General features: G+C 41.3%; 1 protein-coding gene across 1 annotated transcript in view; it reads left to right on the top strand.

The window, feature by feature from the left end:
* Positions 1-21,607, top strand: part of ASIC5 (acid sensing ion channel subunit family member 5) — a 593,203-nt gene that overhangs the window by 260,874 nt on the left and 310,722 nt on the right. Inside the window, exon 4 of the mRNA XM_069630322.1 lies at positions 7,297-7,419. Within this exon, the coding sequence (XP_069486423.1) occupies positions 7,297-7,419 (123 nt within the window). The remainder of the gene's footprint in view (positions 1-7,296; positions 7,420-21,607) is intronic.

The raw sequence follows: 21,607 nt of genomic DNA, 5'->3' as shown, positions 1-21,607 counted from the left end.
AAGAGAGTAATTCTGTGGATATGCCGCCACAACATTCCTGACTCAACCTTTACCCTCCATCTTATTGCCCATACATTCTTTAAAAAACTAGCTAGGGCAAAATGAACTGACAAATTAGTTGATGCTAATAAAAATTATATTTATTTATTTCAGTTTTTGAAGGGCGCTACATGCCAATAGGCCTCGGAGCGCAGCCTGAAAGATATAGAGGGAGAAGTCAATGATAAAGGGAGTTCTATTCAGATTGATTAAAAAAGGAAGGTCTTCACTCATTTCTTGAAGGTAGATTGCGAATGAGAAGTTTTAATGTTTCCGGGCATAGCATTCCATTCGCGTGATGCTTTATACTCAAAGCTGCAATTCTGTCCCTTCATCCACAACCAATCACATATGTCTCAAGATTCAAGCAGAAACATCTCCCAATGGGGGTTTGGGAGATTTAGAGGCAGGGTTGCCAGAGGCAGGATTTAACCAAGAAGCTTTTCCCTATGTTGTGAAGGTAAGGATTTTAATCCTCAAGAATGTTCCATCCCAGAGATAGTTCAGTTGCATAAAAACGTTTCTCCTTAAACAATTGCATTTGTTATCATCAAATTCAGAGTTAAAGAGTTAAATGTGAACATAGGAATGTGTTATTGCTTTAATCTCTAAATTTATTCCAGTGTTGGGCTTTGTGAATATGCTATAATGTTTGAATTTTACAATGAGGGAAACGTAGATGTTAAGCTGAAATATACCACTAGTGGAATGAGTAAGTATTGAAGCTCTGCTTCCAGTTAATATTCAATGGAATACTAAATTGTAATGATTTCCATCAGAATCTGCATGCCAGAGCCTAACCTTCACTCCAAATGTGGTCTAAATGCCCCCTGGGGCTGTGGCAGGGTTTGCGGCAGAAACTATTGCCATACACAAAGCAAGGCTCTTGAGGAATCTGAGCTTCTACACATAGTGCAAGAAAACTACTACCCTTGAGCACCTGACAGGCCTACTATCCGACAGCAATCTTGTTTTGGTTCTATCTATAGAGTATCTATGTCCCATACCTGTTATGCTTGTGTGCATGGTACACATTAGGTGTTATCAACAATTTCTCTCCACAGTTTTATCACAGTTTTATCACTATACTAACATGTATTTGCACTTGCAATATAGTGTCTTTTACATTATACAAAGTAGAAGCAGTTTAACTCTCTTGCTTAGCATTAGAATTTAGGTATATACATTCTCCTGTTGAGACAATCGATGAGCATTACAAATAGTGTAATCAAACAATATACCTTTCCTAATATTAGCAATGCATTTCTGTGTGGCTGCCCAACATCTCACAATTCCATTTACTATTCACCTTTAAAATATCAAAACTACGTGCAACGTCTCTGCTCTAAAGGATCCACTTATCCCGGCCAAAAAAGCATAAGGGGGCAGCACCTGCTATCCCCCGACCCTGGGAACAGTCTCAGCATCACGATAAACTCAGTGTTTTACCAGCACAGGCAAAGTTGCAAGGCTTACCTATCAGAAATACATCATGGGGCCTCTTAGGGGTGTAACTATTGAAAAGAAAATATATATGTTGAAGAAGAATTTGGGAAAATTACCAAAAGGGCCAGGTTTGCAGAATTTGGAATAATTAGTCATTACATGTGCTGCTTGTTATTTTACACAGGCATTCAAATATTGCAGGATCAGTTGCTGTCCTTCAAGATTTGACCCTGGATTCTGAGTGATGTAGGCTGCCGTCCCTTCTGAGAAATGTATCCCTTCTGTCTGAAATTGCGGGTTTACTAAGGATTAGACCCTCCACTTGAGCTTAATTTATTCCAACCCTTTTTTGCTGTGAGCCAATTCAATCTGAACAGATGGGTTTCATGAATTTAACCAGCCACACTAACTGTCCTGAAATGAAGCCAACGTTGCCAAACATTTTTGTCTTTTAACAACGAAATGCAAGACTAGTGTTTCCCATTTTAATCTTTTAGTTACTTTCCCTAACAAAGAGAAAGGAACGGCAGTTTCACCAATAACAAAATATTTCTGCCTTGTTTCAATAACTGCGTGTGCTAGTTCAGTTCTACTTCTTATTAACTAACAATGAAGTCTGTCATTTGTTTACATAAGCAACTCCAGATCAGGACATTTGCAATCCTTAATTATAACTGCAACCTATGAGCATCTGATTCTCATAACTGACAGTGCATCATATCACATGTAAATATGGCAGATCTCTTAGCTTATGCGTTACACAGACTTGTTATGGAGAAGTACCATTTAACAGGGAATATTTTACAATTTACAAAGCTGTGCTATGTGTGAGGATGTAAATGTGTCTCTATTACAGTGTGCTATGAAGCATTTCAAAATACACTTCTTGTGTTTAGCAGACATCCGTGCTTTGTTTGGAGTTATTGCGATCTCTGCTCTGTATTCACATAATAATACAACAAAATAACAGATAAATTGTTACATACACTCAGAGTACGATGCATTGATTTGACAACATTATTTTTATTTAAATACAAGACAGAAGTGAACACATTTTGTACTTTTATTAGCTTTGTGAAACATTTATTTTAAATGTACATCACCCATTTAGCATTAATCATCACCCTCACGTGTCGCTTTCATTGAACACAGTTTAACTCTATAATGCAATCTGAAAAGTTAATGTTCTGCATTTTGTTCAGTTGTGCTCAAAAACGGAAACTGTCAAAGCCAATAATTGTGAATGCACATATGTGAAAATACATCTCTGGGAAAGCCAATGGAAAGTTTCAGGCATATCTGTCTTGCCTTTGATTGAGAGATCTTCAAATAACAGGTATATGTATGATATGATATGGCATTTATAATATGCAGTAGTGCATGACAATATAATGCAAACTAGGACCTGGTAGCATTACAGCATTGCACAGAAAAGTCAAGTGAACATTCGAGTGCAGGGTTGGGTGATAGCATATACACAATAATATTTTGGGGCAGTTGTATTGAAGAATATGTTCTTTTAGGTTAAGATAACATTTTAAGTGATGAAGTTGCCACAGTCAACAGACAAAAACTGGGACAACAAGTCTGGGACCATGTGAGCCCACAAGTTGAGTCACAAGGCCAAGAAAGTGAAGTTGCCAGAACAGAGAGAATGCAGTAGTGCTGGAGCACAGTACTTAGGAGTGAAATGCACAGCAAAGAGCTGTGCAGGAGAATGTTGACAGTTAAAGGAAGAGAGAATGGTCCACAACTGAGATGCTGAGAGTAACCAACATTTTTAAGCTGCAGTGAGACTAATAAATGGTCAAACCGCTAACATAAAGAAGACTAATGGGCCGAGGCAAAATCCAAGAAACTTCAAAGCAGCTGACCCAATTGATCAAAGCTGAGAAGCATGGAAAACTGGTTTGCAGCATGAAAGACCAAAAAGAGCTGGAAGTGAAGGAGAGAGCACCTCTTATATTGAGGTAGTTCTGGGCAGATACAATCGAGATTGAGATACCAGGAAGAGACAGCAGATGAAACAGGAAGTAGTTTGAGAAATGAAATTTGAAACAAAAGGCTAAAAGAGGCAAGCAGAGGACCTGTATGTTGGCTGCTGTGGTTCTAACACTCTAAATGGCTAATACAGTTGTTGTGACAAAGCCAGGTGAATCAGGGGCAACATTTTTGTTACGAGATTGTCGTTCCAATGCTTCAGAAGTTAATTTCAGTGGTCCTTACAAATCCAAGAGATCCAATGAGAGTTGCACATTGGGCGTGTAGTTCTTACATTCCAGTAACAAACTCTGACCAAATCTGGCAACACCAAGATAAACGAAGAGGAAATGCATATTTCGATTTGTGGTACAACCATTCTAAAGGCCTTTTTCAGTAGCACAGACAAAGCAGAGAAAACCAACAAAATTTCCTATTGAGAGTTGCTGTTCTCACAAGTCAGGTGATTAGCACAGAGGCACGAGATATGTTGAATGGCATAGAGAAGCATTTCATAATGTTGTTGTAAACCTTTATTTGGCATGAGCCATCAGGTATAAAATGCAAACGTCTAAAATATACACATAACAAACAAAATATGGCAAGGTAAAATCCATAAAAACTTTGTAATGAAGCAAATTCTCACACAATAGTCAATCTAAAAACAAAACATAAATCGTTGGTTAAAGTACAAGGTCAAGTCATAAAGTGAAAATGCATGTGTTAAAAAACAAGTAAAAGTTTACAATGTGTTCCTCCTATACCAGGACAGATGAATATACATCTAGACAAAGAATACTACATTTAGATTTTCTGCTGATTTACAAAGTTGCATAGCTTCCATGGTTGTTGAGATTCCGAGCAGTACGAAGAGTGGTTTTAAGTATTTCCTCCTCTGATCTCCAAGTCTCTCACATATGAGCAAGAAATGGAGAGGACTCTCTGGCGAGGGGCTGCAAATCAGACCACTTTTGCTTTGAGCTTGGGGACCTTAGCAGCAAAGTGTCCAAATCCAAATCTAATATATAATGCTCAGAAGGTGCTATAACATTGAGGCATTCCTCATGCCCTGGCATTATTTTGCGCCTGTTGGCCAGTGCAGAGCAGCTTACACTAGTTCTGTTTATCGTGGTAGGTAGGCTGTCTTAACAATTGGCTTAGCATCTGCGGACACTGATGATGGGTTATCCCAATACACACTATGTCCTAGTGTAATGAGCCATTTCTTCATGTGCAACAGCCACGGGACCGAGTGCCCACCCCCAAGGACATCACATAAAGAAGTGCATCCTCTTATCTGGCCAGGCTGGGGTTACCCCATAACCTCAGCCAGTATTATATTGGCCTCATTTCTGCCTCTTCGACAATGAAACCCATATCGCACTCCATCCGTACTGTTGCACTGGGGGTGCTTTGTGGCAGTAGTAGGGTGCTCTTAAGAAACTTACGTTCAATTACTTCTGACCCAAACAGGGCTGATGCCTTCGCCTTTGCTTGGTAAGCTACCAGGGCCAGTTTAATTGTCCCCGTGCTTAAAGTAATACCTTTTCAGGGACCCACTGTTTTTCACCAGGGTTGCCTGGGCCTTTAGGAGCTGGGAATTCCAACTAGTGCTGGATGAGAAGCATATACCCACGTAGTCATACCAGTATAATTGCTCCAGGATGAGATCTCTCACCGTGATATTCAAGGATCTGCTTTTAGACTTCCTTGAACTGAAGATCATTGATGTGGTCTTACTATCATAATTCTCCAGCCCAAGCTTGTCACATTTGTTCGCAAAGAAAGACAGCACCCATCACAGCCCATAGTGTTTGTCGACAACAACACTGCGTCCTTCGCGAAGAAAAGAGCGCAGACTCTATCGCTCCCTAACTTTGGGGGGTCTGACTGGATAGTGAGGAGTTTGTCAAAACAGTAGGGGTCAAAATGCATCCTTGACGGACTCCCCTTGCCACTCCCAAAGATTTAGTTACATCCCCAGCCAGACTCCAGCGGACCACCGCAGTTTTGTTGAAATGAAGTAGCTTTATCAGGTTTAGCAGATTGTCTGAGATGTTTTTTGCCTGAAATGCCTCCCACAATAAGCCTCTGGGAACGCTGTTGAAGGCTGTCTTCAGGTCCAAAAACACTGCATACGGCTTAGTTTTATTAATTGGTACATGCTTCTGGATGATTAAGTACAACCTAAAAATCTGGTCTATGGTACTTATCCCAGCTTGAAAGCTTGCTTGCAGATGATATTGCGTGGATACACGATCAAACCAGGTTTGTACATGCTTCAGTAGGACCTTGGCAAAAGTTCTGCCTGCTGCAACCAGGAAGACGATAGGGTGATAATGTAAAGGGGTAGCCTTATCACTCTTCTTGAAGATCGGGACTATCTCAGCACTAGTACAAGTCTCTGGTATTCTATTGGTGCCCAAAATAGCATTGAAGACTGTTGTCAGCACTGGGACCCAGGCTACAGGCTCTCTTTTGAAAAGATTGATGGGTATTTCCTGATGCCTTCCCGACTGTCTGAATTTCATAATGGGTAATGTGGTTCTAACATTCCAAACACCAAACATAGTGAATTTAGCAAACCAAGAGAACAAAGGAAGACTTTCACATAGAGAATTACACTTCTAAAACACTAGAAACCTTGCAGAGTAGCACAGACAAACTAAGAGAACAGAAGAAGGATTGTACATTGTTCATTAGGAGTAGTGGATTTCCAACTTCAAAGGCCTAGTGCAGTGGTGCTGACATACCCAAATAAAATCTCATGAAGGCATACAATGAAGTGGTCACACCAGGTGGAGGAGGAAGGCGTTAACTCTACATCATGCACCTCTTCCACATTGTGTCAGCAAAAAATTAGCTGCAGCACACAATGAAGGTGTCAAAGCCTTACACTTTGCCTGCACGCTTCCATTTTACTCTCCAGCCCATTGTAAAATGAACCCCCATTATATTCTTATATAGCACTTCATGCCAGATCCCTCAATAATCTAAGCGCTGGTACTTGATTTATCCACCACACAAGGATGAAAGATTTAGTTTGTCTTTATTTTGAATTCGAAATTGTGAAGTGCAGACTGTCCTCATTTCAAAGACCAATGGTTTACTCTTATGATGTCTTATAATTCCTATAGAGCGTAACAGATGGTACTGAGCAGACATTAAGCTTCATTACGAGTAGCAACGTACCAGCACCCTTTCCGGACCACCAAACTAAGAGTCTGCTGGTAGAGGCACAGACCTCCTGGCAGGACTGACATGCCGGGAGTTCAGGCCCCTACCGGCAGTGTTTTCACATTAGCAATGGTGCCGGTGCTTCAGTGACCCCATTCCCGTGGAGTCCTGCCATGATATTCTGGTGGCACCGGGAAGTCAGGCGGCGGAAACAGTGATACAGGCTTGCTGGTAACCTGCCGCCTATCGGTGGGTTTTACTGGCAACGCCGTATTGAGGCCCCTTGTCTGCATTTAGGAATGGCTAGAACAGAACATGAGGGAACATGCAGTATAGCAGCTATCCATCAATGCTTTAAATGTACATGTTTATCCACTTGACGTAGTTGTCAGAGTTGAGGTTGATACCTTTGAATATTGTCTGCAAAATGTCTGCATATTCAAGGATTCTTTCATTGTAGGTGGAATTGCTGCAATTTCAGTTTTAAGCAAGCAACAGAACCCTTAGAACGTCAGCAGAGGCCTTTCTACTAATGCTGTTCAATTCATGGAAATTCGAGATAACTCCAAACTTTAAAAAAAATTGGTTTGATTGGTAAGAATAATAAAAACCCAAGTGTGACTAATCATTTTTGTTTGACTTTTAATTCTTAAGGACTTTGAACATGTCTTCACTGAATATGGAAATTGTTTCACTTTCAATCATGATGGCGCACCGGCAAAGAAAAAAGTGAGTGTGTCTGGACGAGGCCTGAGCTTGCTATTTGATATTAAACAGGTATGTCATTATTGCATGCTACAGGAATATATGTAAGAGCTAATACAAATAAACAGATCACTGGATTGATAAATATCAAACAATTGTAGAATTGTACCCTTCCTGTCACTGCCAAAATTCAACAAAAAGGTGTTATATATAGCGTGCCTTTCATTGTCATAGTTAGGGCCCCTGGGAGAGCACATTGCATTGCACTACTGAGCACTGTCATCTGCTGGTGCCGATGCAGAGTCCATAGGAATGAGCATTGCACTGCCCAGTGCTTTAACAGCAGTGGATGTTATAGCAATAAGTACCTAAGATCAAGCAACTCCAGAATCATAAGCGACCCTCACAATCACACAATAGGCAGAACACAAACACCTGGACAAAAGCAAGACAACAATCGGATGTTAAACCACTGGCCAAAAGCTAGAACACAATGCTTTGCTACAAGAAAGACAAAGAAACAAGAATAGAAACACAATCCACAAATGAAACACACACAAGATCCACCAGAAATCATCCCTTTTTCAGTACACCTAAGAATCCCAATCACCACTCTTCCAATGAAGAAAGTCTTTCCATAAGGACACCAACCAAAACCTATTATATTGCATAATATCTATCCACCCACAAACTACCAGAACCCACAAATCCAGGGACATCAAAAAATGACCAAACCAGGACAATACAGTGGAATCAGAGAATAGTGTACCCCTATTCCATCAACATACACATTACACTATAGCAATGAAGGAAGTCGAACACAAAACAACAATATTGACTTAATACACTTTCTGTAACTAGGTACTGGAAGGACCAAACTTGTAATAACAGAATCATTCCAAAATACTCCTTCGTATGGACAGACCACACAAACAACTTGCTGGAGATACTGAACAATGATACAGAACCAAGAGCGATGAACCCTGCTACAACCCTCACCACCCAAGAACCAGAAATAAAATGTAGTACAGTCGCAATATGGTGTGTTAAACAGCAGAGCACCATTGAAGGAGCACAGAACTGTAAAGTAATTAATGCACACTACACGGCAGTGCACAAAACAGAAACCCATGAAATCTTGAGCAAGGGAAACACTGACATCCTCTTTCTGACAGAAAACCTGGTGATCAAAATACTACAAAGTAGTGGTACATGAAACCCTCCTTCAATTTCAAAATTGCACATGCAAATTTAGAGGAAAGCAGAGGGGGAGACTTGGCCATGGTATACAAAATCACCTGACTATCACAGCCGTAACTCACTCGGACATCCCTGAATGCAAATTACTTCTCATCAACCACACAGTCAGTCATCAAATTAACCTGATCTTTCTGCTCATATACATATCACCTACCTACGAACCCCAGCTTCAAAGAAAAGCTTGTGGATGCGGTGCTAACCTGGCAGTAAAACATAAAAAGATATTCATACAGGGGGATTTAAACATTTGGTTCAAAATGGAAAATGAAACATTGATCAATTCTACCAGCGCTTATCTGGCTAACATTAATTTCAAACAAATAGCCTTTGGAGCCACGCACTTGAGCACACGTGTCTTTCATGCAAAGTAGGATTTACCAAAACCACTCCCCCAACCTCTGTAGTGATGATCGAATGGTCCCTTTTCCTTTTAGCACTCCAATATGCACACCATCAATACACAGAAACGTTGCAGCCACTATGAAAAAAAGAATTTTGCAAACTTAATGGAAAATACCTATGCCAAATTAATAAAAGTGGGATACATGCTGGTGAGAATTTGCCAAGAAGAACTCGATAATTGGCTCACACGAATTGTAGAATCACTGGCATTCCTAAAACCATTCACCCCATCAAAAGAAAATGAAGCAGCAAAATGGATCATCCAGAAACTGCAAGCATTCATAAAGCTACTCGGAAATTAGGGAAAGCTTGGAGAATACAATATAGTCAGGAAGACTAAGCCAAATACCAACAGCATATTCGACTATGCAAGATAGCCATCTTATTTTTTTTAAAAACAGAAACAATCAGAACTGTGACCACCCACAAAAGGAAATGTTCTAAATCATCAATGAGGTGAGAAATCCGACTTCATATAATAGCGACCAAACACCTTCCAAGAAGACCTTACAAGAACAAAATAAACAAAATCCAACAAGTCGTTGATACTATTTCCCCATATGCAACTAACAAGACCCACTTGCAGAAAACCCCAAAACACCAATAGAACTCAACCAGTTCAGGCCCATTGTCACAGAAACTTTCCTCAAACTTGTGAAAGAGAGCAATAAGGCTGGCTTGCCTAATGAACCCTGCCCGCTGGCCATCTTCAAATGCTTACTCATCAAAGAAAACCTAACTCACTAGTTCCAGAAATAGATGAACCACCCACTAGACACCAACATGGTACCAAAAGGTTTCAAAACCGTCTGATTCAGTCCTTTCCTCAAGGGAACAGCACGAAGAGTAGATGACTAACTACATACCCATAGCCAACCTATCCTACTCTGTCAAAATCCTGGAAGGTTACATTTAAAAGTAGGATGTTCATCAATGAGAGGAATCAAATCAGTACTTCTCTTCTTCGGGGATGGCCTAAAAATTAATGCTGACAAGAACATATGTTCAGCCCTCATACTACATGAAATATCAGCTGCCTTTGACAGCATCATCCACACAACCTCAGTCAGGAAACTACAATAATCTGCCGTTTGTGGCACCATGCTAAAATGGATAAATCCTTCCCCACAGACAGAACAGAAATGACCAGCCTTCCACCTTTATTCTTCAGAACGCAACAAATGCTCCATTCCACAATGCTCAATTCTTTCTTCACTTCTTTTCAACATACACTTGACCACACTCATGCGACAAATAATAATAATAATAATAATAATAATAATAATAATAATAATAATAACAATTATTATTATTATTATTATTATTATTATTAATATTATTATTATGGTATTTATGGAGAACGCACCTAACCTATTGAAGCAACAGAGCGCTTTACAAGTTATAGGGAGAAGACCATGGTGAATGAAGCAGATAAACAAGCGGGAAGATAACAACGAGGAGGGGGAGAGTGGAACATTTGGCAGCAAGGGATCTACAAGCAACCAGTGGGTTAAAAGTAGAGGGTGAACACATCACCCAGCCTCAGGTTACGTGGGGGAGTGGAGGGTGTGTGGTACTAAGTGTTAGTGAGGAGATATTCCTTGAAGAGAAGGACCTTGAGCTCCTTTCTGAAATGTAGAAGTGGGGGGGAGAATTTGATGTTAAAGGGTAGGAGATTCCAGAGTGGGACATAGACAGAGTAGGCCTGTCGTCTGGTTCTTTCCTACCTGCACCTGTGAAGTTCAAGTCTGCAAATGTCCTTACTTCTAGTGGATTGCATGCCTCTGCAAATGCTGAGATTATCATTGAGGTGACTTGGGGACTTCAGGCAACAGCCTTGTAGATAATGCAGCAGAATTTAAAGGTGATACATGTTCGCAGAGCAAGCCATTTCTGTTCTATGTGAGTTGGATGATGTGGTCTAATTTACGGAGTCCTTTGAAGAATCATGCTGCAGCATAAAAGACACATTTCAGTGGTGCCAGGATAGTCGCCAGAAGATCATCCAGAAGGGCATTGCAACCATCCAGTTGGGAGAGGACCAAGGCTTGCACAGCAAATCTAAACGTCTTTTCACTGATGAAGATCTTGATTTTCCCTAGGAGGCAAAGTTTGCACCAAGCATTGTGCGTGTCTTCATTGCTATGTGCTCCTTGGTGAGAGGTGGCATCTGTTGGGGTCAAACCCGAGGTACTTGTGCAGGTGGCCATCTCGGGTGTGAAGCCCTTGATGTTCATAGCTGAGAGCTAGATCTGGACATCAGGGTTTTTAGTGCGTTTGTTTGCATTAGCAACATGGTCTCAGTGGCATTGGATGTCCAGGACTGGATCATTGAGAGGCAGTCCTTGAGCCTATTGATGTTTTTAATGGAGGATATCTTAAGGTAGAGCTGCATGTTGTCTGTGTATTGGTGGATGTGGGTGTTGCATGGAGCCAATTAGGGTTCTGAGCGATTCCATATAAAGGTTGAATATCACTGCAGAAAGGATAGATCTTTGTGGGACTCTACAGGTTATTGGAAGAGTTGATTATCTGTAGGAATCTGTTTGGATGGTGGTGGTTAGCAAGGCAGGGTTTGGCATAGTGTTTTACTGTGACCATTACTGGCATAGCTAGGTTGGGACACCCCCTTCATGCATGTGATTTGAAGTGCCATTACTGATAGGCATGTGTCCTATCTATGCCAGTAATGGTCACTTTAAATCATATGCATGAAGCACTTCAGCCTTCATGCATGTGATTTGAAATGACCATTAGTGTCATAGATAGGTTGCCCCATATATGCCAGTAATGGTCCCATCTATGCCAGTAATGGCCACTTAAAATCATATGGATGAAGCACTGCATCCTTCATGCAAATGATTTGCAGTGGCCATTAGTGGCATAAATAGGTTGTGGGCTACAGCGTCTCGTCCATAATGGGTTTGGGGGCAAAGACGGACCAGAACTCTCGCCCCCATTATGGAGGATCCACTCCAGCCCAGTAGCACTCCCTCGGTTGCTTGTTGCAGCGGAGCTAGTGATCCTGCGCTTACTTGAACTGTCAAAGGGAAATACGGTTTCCTTTTGGCAGTTTGCACCCCAGCCACGCATATCGAATGGGCCATGGAAGGCCGGGGCATTTTGCTTCCCCAGTCTTGCATAGCCCTTTGGGGATACAGGTTGGGTCACTGCACATGTGTAGGTGTGAGGGGGTGCTGGTCACTTGCGCCTGCCGCACATATGGGGCATGAGCAGGGCACATTGCCATCAGAGCTCTGGCTCCAGTATGAATGTGCATAAACCAGGAAGTGGAGTTCCTGTTCTTGCTGCTCTGGAGCTGGAGTCCGCAGCAGAGTCAATGAGGAGCAAGGCTGCGTGCAGGTGAGATTTTATTTTTTTATGTATTATGTCTGTGAATGAGTGAGAGTATGAGTGAGAGTATGACATATGGGTGTGCATGTTAATGATGTGCATGAATGTTTTGTGTGAATGTGTATGCATGTTTGTGTTTTATGCTGTTCCTGGTAGTGGATGTCCAAGGTGGTTTGCGTTACCAACACATTTCTTTTACTGAGCATCTTGTTTAGATGGGCAGTAGAAATCAAAATTTTGAAGGAAGGTGTGTTGTTATGTGGCAAAACTGGAATTTTGGGACAGACAGTCTACACACTATTTGTCATGGGCATTTTATAATACAAGCATGTTAAGTGTTATTTGTTGGCTAGACTGACATTTCAGAACGAGAGCCAATAGAAAGTGAAGGGATTAATTAAAAGGGGGTGCAGGAAACAGAAAGGTATGGGTAATTTGGGTGAGGTCAAATGAGGAGGGGGACCAAGGGACCAATTGGAGGAAGGACGATGTAGGAGGAGTGTGAAGGAGAATCACTGAAGGACTGGAGAAGGACTGGAGAAGGGAGTGAGTTTGGAGGTGAGATAGAAGGTGTGGGTGGAGAGTAGTGCTGTGGAAAGGGGTGTAGAAGTGCAGCGAGGAGCATTGTAGTGTGGACAGGAGCGCAATAGTTGTAATAGTAATGTGGAGAGGGAGCAATAATTTATTTATTTATTTAATTTAATGTGATACAGTTTTATGAACATATAAACACACATTCGATCTAACAACCATATCAATCAGACATAGCATAAAAATAAATACATATATACCCAAAAATAAAATAAAGAAAAAAGAAGACATATTTAATCCTCGAAAGTAGCCCGACTTCAATTCATCATATCAAGAGGCAAAGAAATGTAAATCCCCAAATCAGTAGCAATCAACAAAAATAACATCATCAAGACTTAATACATCATTAGAAACAGATCCAATCCAGTCCATAGTGCACAACCACTACTAGCCAGATAGCCGGTTAGTCAACTATTGATTTAATTAAAGGATTTCCGGTTTTGGCACTCAAGGGCGCAGTAGGGGGTAACCTAAATAGCCCTTTGGTGGTAATTACATTTTCAGCTTCAGACCACGTTCTGAAAAGGGCTAAATGCAATCTAGGGTTAAGAGTGTTAACACATTGGCACCAAAACTCAATGTCCCTTATATGTTCAAGGCAATGTACAAATTCACCGAGGTTTTTGCTGTGATTAGTACACATCATTGGACATAAGGTTAATATATGTCCCGCAGTTTCCGACTCGGAGCGATTCCCACAGATTCTGCAGAATCTTTCAGATTTAGCCAGAGATTTCTCCAAACCTATATTCTCCAGCGTGGGTAAATGATTAATGCACATCAAGAATATAAACCGCTTAAGGGCTGGACAAGGGCACAAGTTTAAGTACATTTGAGCCTTTTTAAATGTAAACAAAACAAATGTTACAAACTTATAATTTTTCAAAGTTGCTAAATGTGCGCAATTACTCTGGCAATCCCACAAATATAAACGCTTGTGTAGATGGTAAAATATAACTGCATTGTCTTGTTCCCACCGAAGAGTCCAACAGATCAGCTCACACAGTCCTTTCATATCTTTCTCAAACTTAGACTCGTTACTACCTCCCATATCTTCCTTTACAGACATTAATAAAGGATTAGTAGGGTTGTTCTGGATTTTGATGTAAAGCTCAATACTTTTCCGAAGTATCATTGCCAAAAGAGAAAGAATGCCCAGCTCTAATCTTAAAATGGCCATGGGGATACATTGCGGAAGTCCCAGCAGTCACCTCCAGAATGTTCCGTCCAATAACTATAACCAGTCAAGATTCATATTCATCAAAGATTCTAAACCATAAATTACCATAGGTACGAAACATTGGATGTAAAGTTGTTGCGCACCACAGATGGAGAATCCACTTTGATCTCATGTGAATTTATGAATCATGGTTGTTAATTGCGCAACCCTGATTTTAGGAGCCTGCATGCACAGGGCATAGTTACTTTTACTATCAAATTCCACATCAAGGTATTTATAGGAATCTGTATACTATATCTCAACTATTCCTATGTGCCAATTCATTAACCTCTGCATATTGCCAGAGCCTTTGGGCCGATCTAAGTATTGCACTAAATGTGTGATCGAACAACACCGGGTCATCCACATTGGCCAAAATCACAGAGTGGGATGAGCCAATCTTAGGCAGACAGTTTCGAACTCCCCGCAGATACTCGGGAATGTCAGACACAAAGAAGTTATAAAGGAGAGGGGCAGTTACGCACCCCTGCTTTACTCCTCTCAACTTTGTGACTAAATCTGTCATGCAGCCATGGTTATCCAGTCTCAGCTGTACTGTGGTATTAGTATGAAGAAGTTCCAGGTAATAAATCAGACCATCCAGGCATGATAGATTTTTAAGTTTTTGCCAAAGTTTCTCTTTATTAACAGAGTCAAAAGCCGCCCTAAAGTCAATGGGCCTCATTACGAGTAGGGCGGTAAGGGATACCGGGCACCGTTAAGGAGACCGGTGCCGGTAATCTCTTACCGCCCTTCTACGAGTTCCTTTAGCGGGTCCCTCCTTCAACACCTGGTTTTTCCAGGCATTCTGGACGGGACCCGCTAAAGGACTTCAGAGCTAATAACGGTACCGCAAATTGCGGTACCGTTATTAGCTACTTCCCCATTCCCATTGAGCTCTATGGGGGCTCAAATGGGAATGGGGAATGGTTTTTTCAATGGGGACATACCGGTCCCGCAAAGGTCGGACTACACCGGTAAGTCCCCATTGAACGAGACCACTGCCGGTACCGTTATTGGAGGCAGTCATGGCGCAAATCGAGCCATGACTACCTCCAATCTCGAAATGAGGCCCAATGTATAGGGCGTAGAGAGGAGGTCTGTTTGATAACTTTGCTTTACTCTTAAGAGTTCATTATGAGCAGGTTGTATGACGTACCCTGTCCGAAAGCCACACTGCAAGCAATCTAAAATTACAAATTAACTGCCCATATCTGCAATTTTGTTAGGAGAAGTGAGGCAAACATTTTGCCCATGCTATCAAGCACAGAGTAGACGATAATTGACTGGGTCTGTTTTATTACCTTTTTTGGGAATTGGTATCAGAATGGCCTTTTTCCAGAACTCAGGAATTCTGCCCTCTGTCAACAACTTTTCAAATAAAAATTTCATAAGACTTGCCCAGAATAAGGGATTAGCTTTCAGGACCGCATTGGACAGGCCATTAGGACCCGGGCTCGGGATGCTTTCAGTTTACTGATTTTATCAAGGAGATCATCGGTTGAGATTGCAAACAGGGGGGCAATCAACTTAAGGCCACTCTTCGCGGGCAAATGGATGCGGTCTATACCATTATGTTTTTCGAGAAAGCTTGTCCATTCTAGGGAGCCAATGAGGTTGATCATAGGAGCCCGCTTATTTCCCTTTGCCTCCCCCAAGAGTGACCAGATGTTCAGAGAATTTCTAGTGCAATGTGTTTTAACCGTGTACTGCCTCCGCTCTAGTTTTTTTGTGCTTTTTTTCATATTTTTACCCAAGTATGATATTTATTTTTCAACTTCCTGATGTTATTATGGATTATAATCAGAGAGTGCCCAGTACCTCTGATTTTACGGATGTCTCCTCTAAGTATTCGCTTAGCGTCCCATATCTCCTTATCATAGTTGGCTTCCATAGCCCCCTGCTTAAACACAAAAGGAGTTCTACAAGTCGCATGTGTGCCTGAAAAATTATAAATCCATCTTTCAATTTCTTCACCGTCATGAACCTGAAGTTGCGTGCGTGACTCAGGTTCCACTCACCCACTGCCTTAACTGCCTTCTCAATATACTTTCCCGACCAAATAACTTGATTGGCAATGTGATTTACACTTAATACCCCTGTGTTTATTTTCTCACAAGAAGAAGTTATGGTATCAAGATTCATGATAAGTGTATCATGATCACTCCATGCACTTTCAAGGACACTCATATAAATCACAGTAGAAGCCACGTCTGAGCTAATATAGATTTAATCAAGAGTTCTCCGATATGGGCCCATGCGCCAAGTATGCTTACCCGGCCTATCACTCCTGGTACACCCATTAATTATTTCGAGCTCCCAACTCTCTAAGAAACTACACCAACAATCACCATCTGTGTGTTCTGTCTTCTGTTTTATGCTGGTGTAATTGAGGATTATTGTCTGTACCTCCTCCCCCTTTAATGTGGCAATTGAAATCTCCTGCAAGAATAATGTAATAGCTCCTAGTATTGTACTTCCATTGGCCCAGTAACTCGTGTAGTGCCTCTTGTATCTGGTCCCGACGGACAGCACCCGGTGGATTATAAACATTACCAAGAGTACTTTTTCCAATTTTTGGTTCACCCTTAGATTTATCTCCACAGCACTTATATACTCTTCACATAAGGTTACTATCCTCCTACTTGCTATTGAATTGGAAACCCCAATCAATAACCCTCCAAATGGCCGCCCTGGGTCCCCTTCTTGGCAGGAGTGTGAAAAAGGGTATAACCATCTATAATGATTGGTACTAGTAGCCAAGTTTCTTGAAGTAAAAAAAAAATGATTGCTTATCAATTAGGGAAAAAGATACTTTGGTGGTTAACAGATAGCTGGAGCTCCAAGTATTCCAGCTCAACAAGCTCAGGGCTCAGGGCTTTTGCAATACCATCGGCAAAGAATCTGCCAACCTCTTCAGGGTATTTTGAATGTCAATCATCTGCACTTTCTTCTCTCCAGTGAGGTCAGGTTTGAATGGCTTATTATTGCCCTGAGTCTTTGGTTGACTAGGGAGTTATTGATCTTCGTCTTCCTTAAATAATATCCACCCCCATACCAACTTGTGTTAAACTGCTTTTATGGGTGCAAATTAATTGGACCGTAGCCAGAAGCCTACAATGGAGAGCTGACACATTGGGATTACAAACCATTAACGGTTCAACAAAAGAGAAGTATTCCGAGCGAATCACTCAAAGCTGATGTATTAAGTGTAGTTTAGTTAATACCTTGCTTCTTGTCAATCTTCTGTCCCTTTTCTTTTGATTCAAGTTTTTAATTATGCAAATTTTATTCTCAGTGGAATTTGTACCTCCGTCCTTCTCCCTCTGCTGAGAGTCTTCCAGAACCAGCAAATTGGATTTCCTTTTGGGGTAGAATATTTATTTGTTTCACTATCGGTATAGATCGAAGAGTCTAATTCTTGGTCATTGCTGCCCAAATAGGAAATCTCATTGGGTTTTTCTGGGAGTATGCAGCTGGTCAAAGTCCCTGCAGATTTAATCTGGCCTTTCTTAGCCTTTCGAGCTCTTTTCCTTGCTTTTTTAGATTTTATCATGGGGACATCGGTAGCTGTTAGTGGAGAAGCAATGATCAGAGGGACTTTTTTATTAGCCGCTCGTATGGCCACCCGTCGCTGCTTTCTGGAAAAGAAGATGTCAGAATCTTCATTAGGACCCAGTTTGGGTTCATTATTGATTGGAGGGCCGTCCGCCTCACGTTCTGAGCTGAGGGAGTCTGTTGCGGGCCAACATCTCCTGTGGCAAAGATGGATCAGGGAGACCAAGGTGTAAAACTGTATTGACGTGGATTCTCCCACACAGCTTCTATAGTATTTTAAGTGCAACCTGCATAGCTGCCATAGAGCCTTGTAGCTCAGTAATTGCAGTTAAATTCGATTGGGATAGCACGCTAGGCCTTGAATCATCTAAAGACCCCCTGCCCTCCAAATCAATTAGCAAATTAGGTGAAGCTGAGAGGCGACCCATTTCTGTAGTTAATATTGAGCTGCTAACTGGATTCAGTGGCTGATCCTCTGAAATTGATGCTGGTTGAGTATTAACTTCTAACGGTTCCTGCCCCTCAGTTAGACCAGATAGCATAGAGTTCTCTGCATTTAGAACCTGAGCTTTAACTCTAAATATGCTATCTTGTACCGGAGTGTTTTCCTTTCTTATAGATAAATAATAGAGTAGCAATATCACCACCAGCTACCCACCTTATCCAAACATCAGGTGTAGGTAGACTTCTCAGGTGTTAGAGATTCAGTCTAAGACATTTTGGAAAATGTCTAAGTTCTTAAAATTATGAATTTTGCTAGGATTGAATGGTAAAAATGAATGCATGAATGAATGACGTTATAATGTTTTTTATTGAGAAAATAATTAAAACATGTTTATCTATTTTTATATCTAAATCAAAATGAAATAAAAACAATGATCTAATACTTCCAGCTTTAGTCTCGACCTCTCCAGTTTCTCTTCCTATTTCTCCTGGCACCACCATTGTTCTTTAGTTCTGTTCTACCTCAGGGTGCACGTGACAGTTGAGGTTCCCACCCTATGGGTTATTGTAGGTAGACTACTCGACAGGTGATATTAGTTCTCACCTAGTTATGCGTTTTACCAAAGGCATCGTATCGAAAACATATTTTAATAAATATATAACAATACATGTGAATAATGTTAAAAACACAAATTCATAAAACACTTATCATTACAAGCGTTTGTAGAAGAAAAACACAAAGGAAAACAATCACTTTCAACTCCTTATATATCCAGTACCTAATGCAGAAAAGACAGATGTAACTTATACGCATTTAGGGTTACATGATGTTAGTAACATAGGTAAGTGACTTTGGCCATGTATACATTTCTACACAACATGGACTATCATCGTCAACACATAATCGTGTTTCTGGGAGCGGAAATAAACTGAAATCTTGATAGTGATTTGCCAGAACCCGTCTTGAGGATGCAGGTAATTAGTAAAACGAGGGCCAACTGGGCTCAATGTACGGGGCCCTGTACGAAGCTGGTATGACCTGGGGACAATAAGAAAATCTAAATTGAAAAATCATTAAACAAAGCCTTTATGGTATTCACATAGTGCATATATATAACGCACAGTGGAAGAAGAATAGGGGTCCTACTAACCTGTTTTCAATTTCTTCAGAGTGCGGAAGGAAAAGCGGTTTTAAAGTTAATAAGCACTATCCTATTGGTGCAGCATTCAGAATTAATCCATAACTGTAAGTAAAGAAAAGAAAAGAAAGGGGGTACACATCGATGTTCAATAATTGTGCTTCTATGTGTCCAGAAATGAGTTAGCTTTTGTTATATTTCAAGTTACCGTCTACTGGGTGAGTCATTCATCACACTTGAGTGGGGAGATGTCCCTTCTATCGGTAATTGTGTGGTGTTGTGTTCTCTATTGGAAGCGTTGGTGAAACGCGAACCATGATGCATCAGTATCTCCTAGAGAGACGGAGACAGACAGAGTAAATGCTGTCATTACATATTAGTTTAAAACAAATTGTGCCCGAATGGTCTAGCTGTATCTTATGTCACGTACTTGACAGCAGCATATGGATATTCATGTACCTAGTGCCATAGATCAAAAGATGTCTGCTATTGAGACCGCTAGGTAAACATGCCAGGCGGGAGTATCGCGGCAAACGTCTGAAAGCCGAGACAAAAATATAGTATACCATTAGTTTGATCTCTTTGGCCAGCTTTATAGGAGTTCACAAAGCCGGTTGACAGCGTGTCCTGCTTACCTCAGGGAGACTCCATAAATAACTGTGGCCGCTGTATCCTACGGAAACTGAAGACGGACCACATTAAGTAAGGTACCGCGCGGGAGTGAGGAAGCTCACTTGGTCTGTAATACGATGTCAGTGCCATCTTGGACAGGTGAATAGTCTCATAGAAGGCACATGAAATGCGGGAAAAATGACGTGAAGAGATCACACTATTACGTCAGTCAACATAAACCATCGGATGGCAATTAAAATGTCACTTGCGCTGACTAATGTACACTGGACCCAAGGTACATGAAGACAATGTGCCTCATTACAACCCTGGCGCTAATGCGTTAACGGCGCCGTAAAAGGCTGCAGCGCCGTTAACCCATTAGCGCCTGATTACGAGGTCCCTTTGGGGGACCCAACCTTAGCGGCTGGTCTACACCAGCCGTTAAAGTAGGGACCTGCAAAGGGACCTTGGTGCTAAGTACGGTACCGCAATTTGTGGTACCGTACTTAGCGCCTTCCCTATTCCCATTGAGCCCTATGGGGCAAAAATGGGAATGGGGAAGGGCCAAGGAGGAAGGGGGAATTACCGCCCGCCAACCTTGTAATGGGGTGGTAATTCCCCCTTTATCCATGGCGAAGTCGGTAAGTTACCGGCATGGACCATGGTGCGATTAGCACCATGGTTTTCCGCATGGGTCGTAATGAGGCCCAATGTTCACCACATACCTGAAAAATAGACCAACAATAGTGATGTAGTGGACCGGGGGGGCCAGAGCCACAATGATGGTGGACTTCAAGTCTCCACGCGGTCATCCCAAACAGATGTATGGAGTCACCATGAGATCACCGAGATTGGAGTGAAAGAATATATAGTTGTCTACACACATATGTGTCCCATCAGTGCGCTAGTGAGCAAAGCGTTTCCATTCCACTTCAATATTTAATCCAGTTTGGGCAGTTTTTAAATCATAAATCCATTTCTGTTCAAGCTTCTTAAGGGAAAGATTTCTATCGCCCCCACGTGGGTGTGCTCTCATGGTTTGCATGACAAACCAATACATATCATCACATGTATGTTTAGCTTCTTTAAAGTGGGCTACCAAGGGCTTATGCGCAGTATCATTACGGATCGCTGATAGATGCTCACCTATATGCAGTGTAACCGATCTTATGGTTTTCCCAATGTATATGAGCCCATAAGGGCATCGTATACCGTACACTACCGATTTGGTAAGGGCAATTGGAAAAGGTCTTATATTTCCATAGACAGCCATTAAGATCTATTTGCTTAAAGTTACTGGTAAGGTGACATATGGAACATTGTCTGCATTTGAAATGTCCGCATACAGGTGGTAGATCCCACAGCTGATTCTGACTCGACAAACATTTTTATTCACAGGATAGGTATGCACTAATTTATCGCAGAGATTGGGCATTCTCTTAAATGCAAATCTAGGGCAATTAGGTTTGAGGTCCTCTGATTGGGTAATTTTCCAGTTGTTAAGTAGGATCCTTCTCAGATCATTACTAATGGGTCAAACAGAGGAAATGCATGTTATTCACTCTTCTTGTGGTTTTGTTTGTTTATTCAAAATTGTTTCTCGATTTACATGTCGTGCTCGTTTCATCGATCTTTTTATGATGATACGCTGATATTGTCGATTCTGGAGTTTTAGACTTAG

This window comes from Ambystoma mexicanum, chromosome 6q, assembly GCF_040938575.1.
Source record: "Ambystoma mexicanum isolate Mex_15411 chromosome 6q, UKY_AmexF1_1, whole genome shotgun sequence".
Taxonomy (NCBI): domain Eukaryota; kingdom Metazoa; phylum Chordata; class Amphibia; order Caudata; family Ambystomatidae; genus Ambystoma; species Ambystoma mexicanum.
Note: the sequence above shows the minus strand (reverse complement) of the source record. Positions and strands in the feature narration are given on the sequence as shown.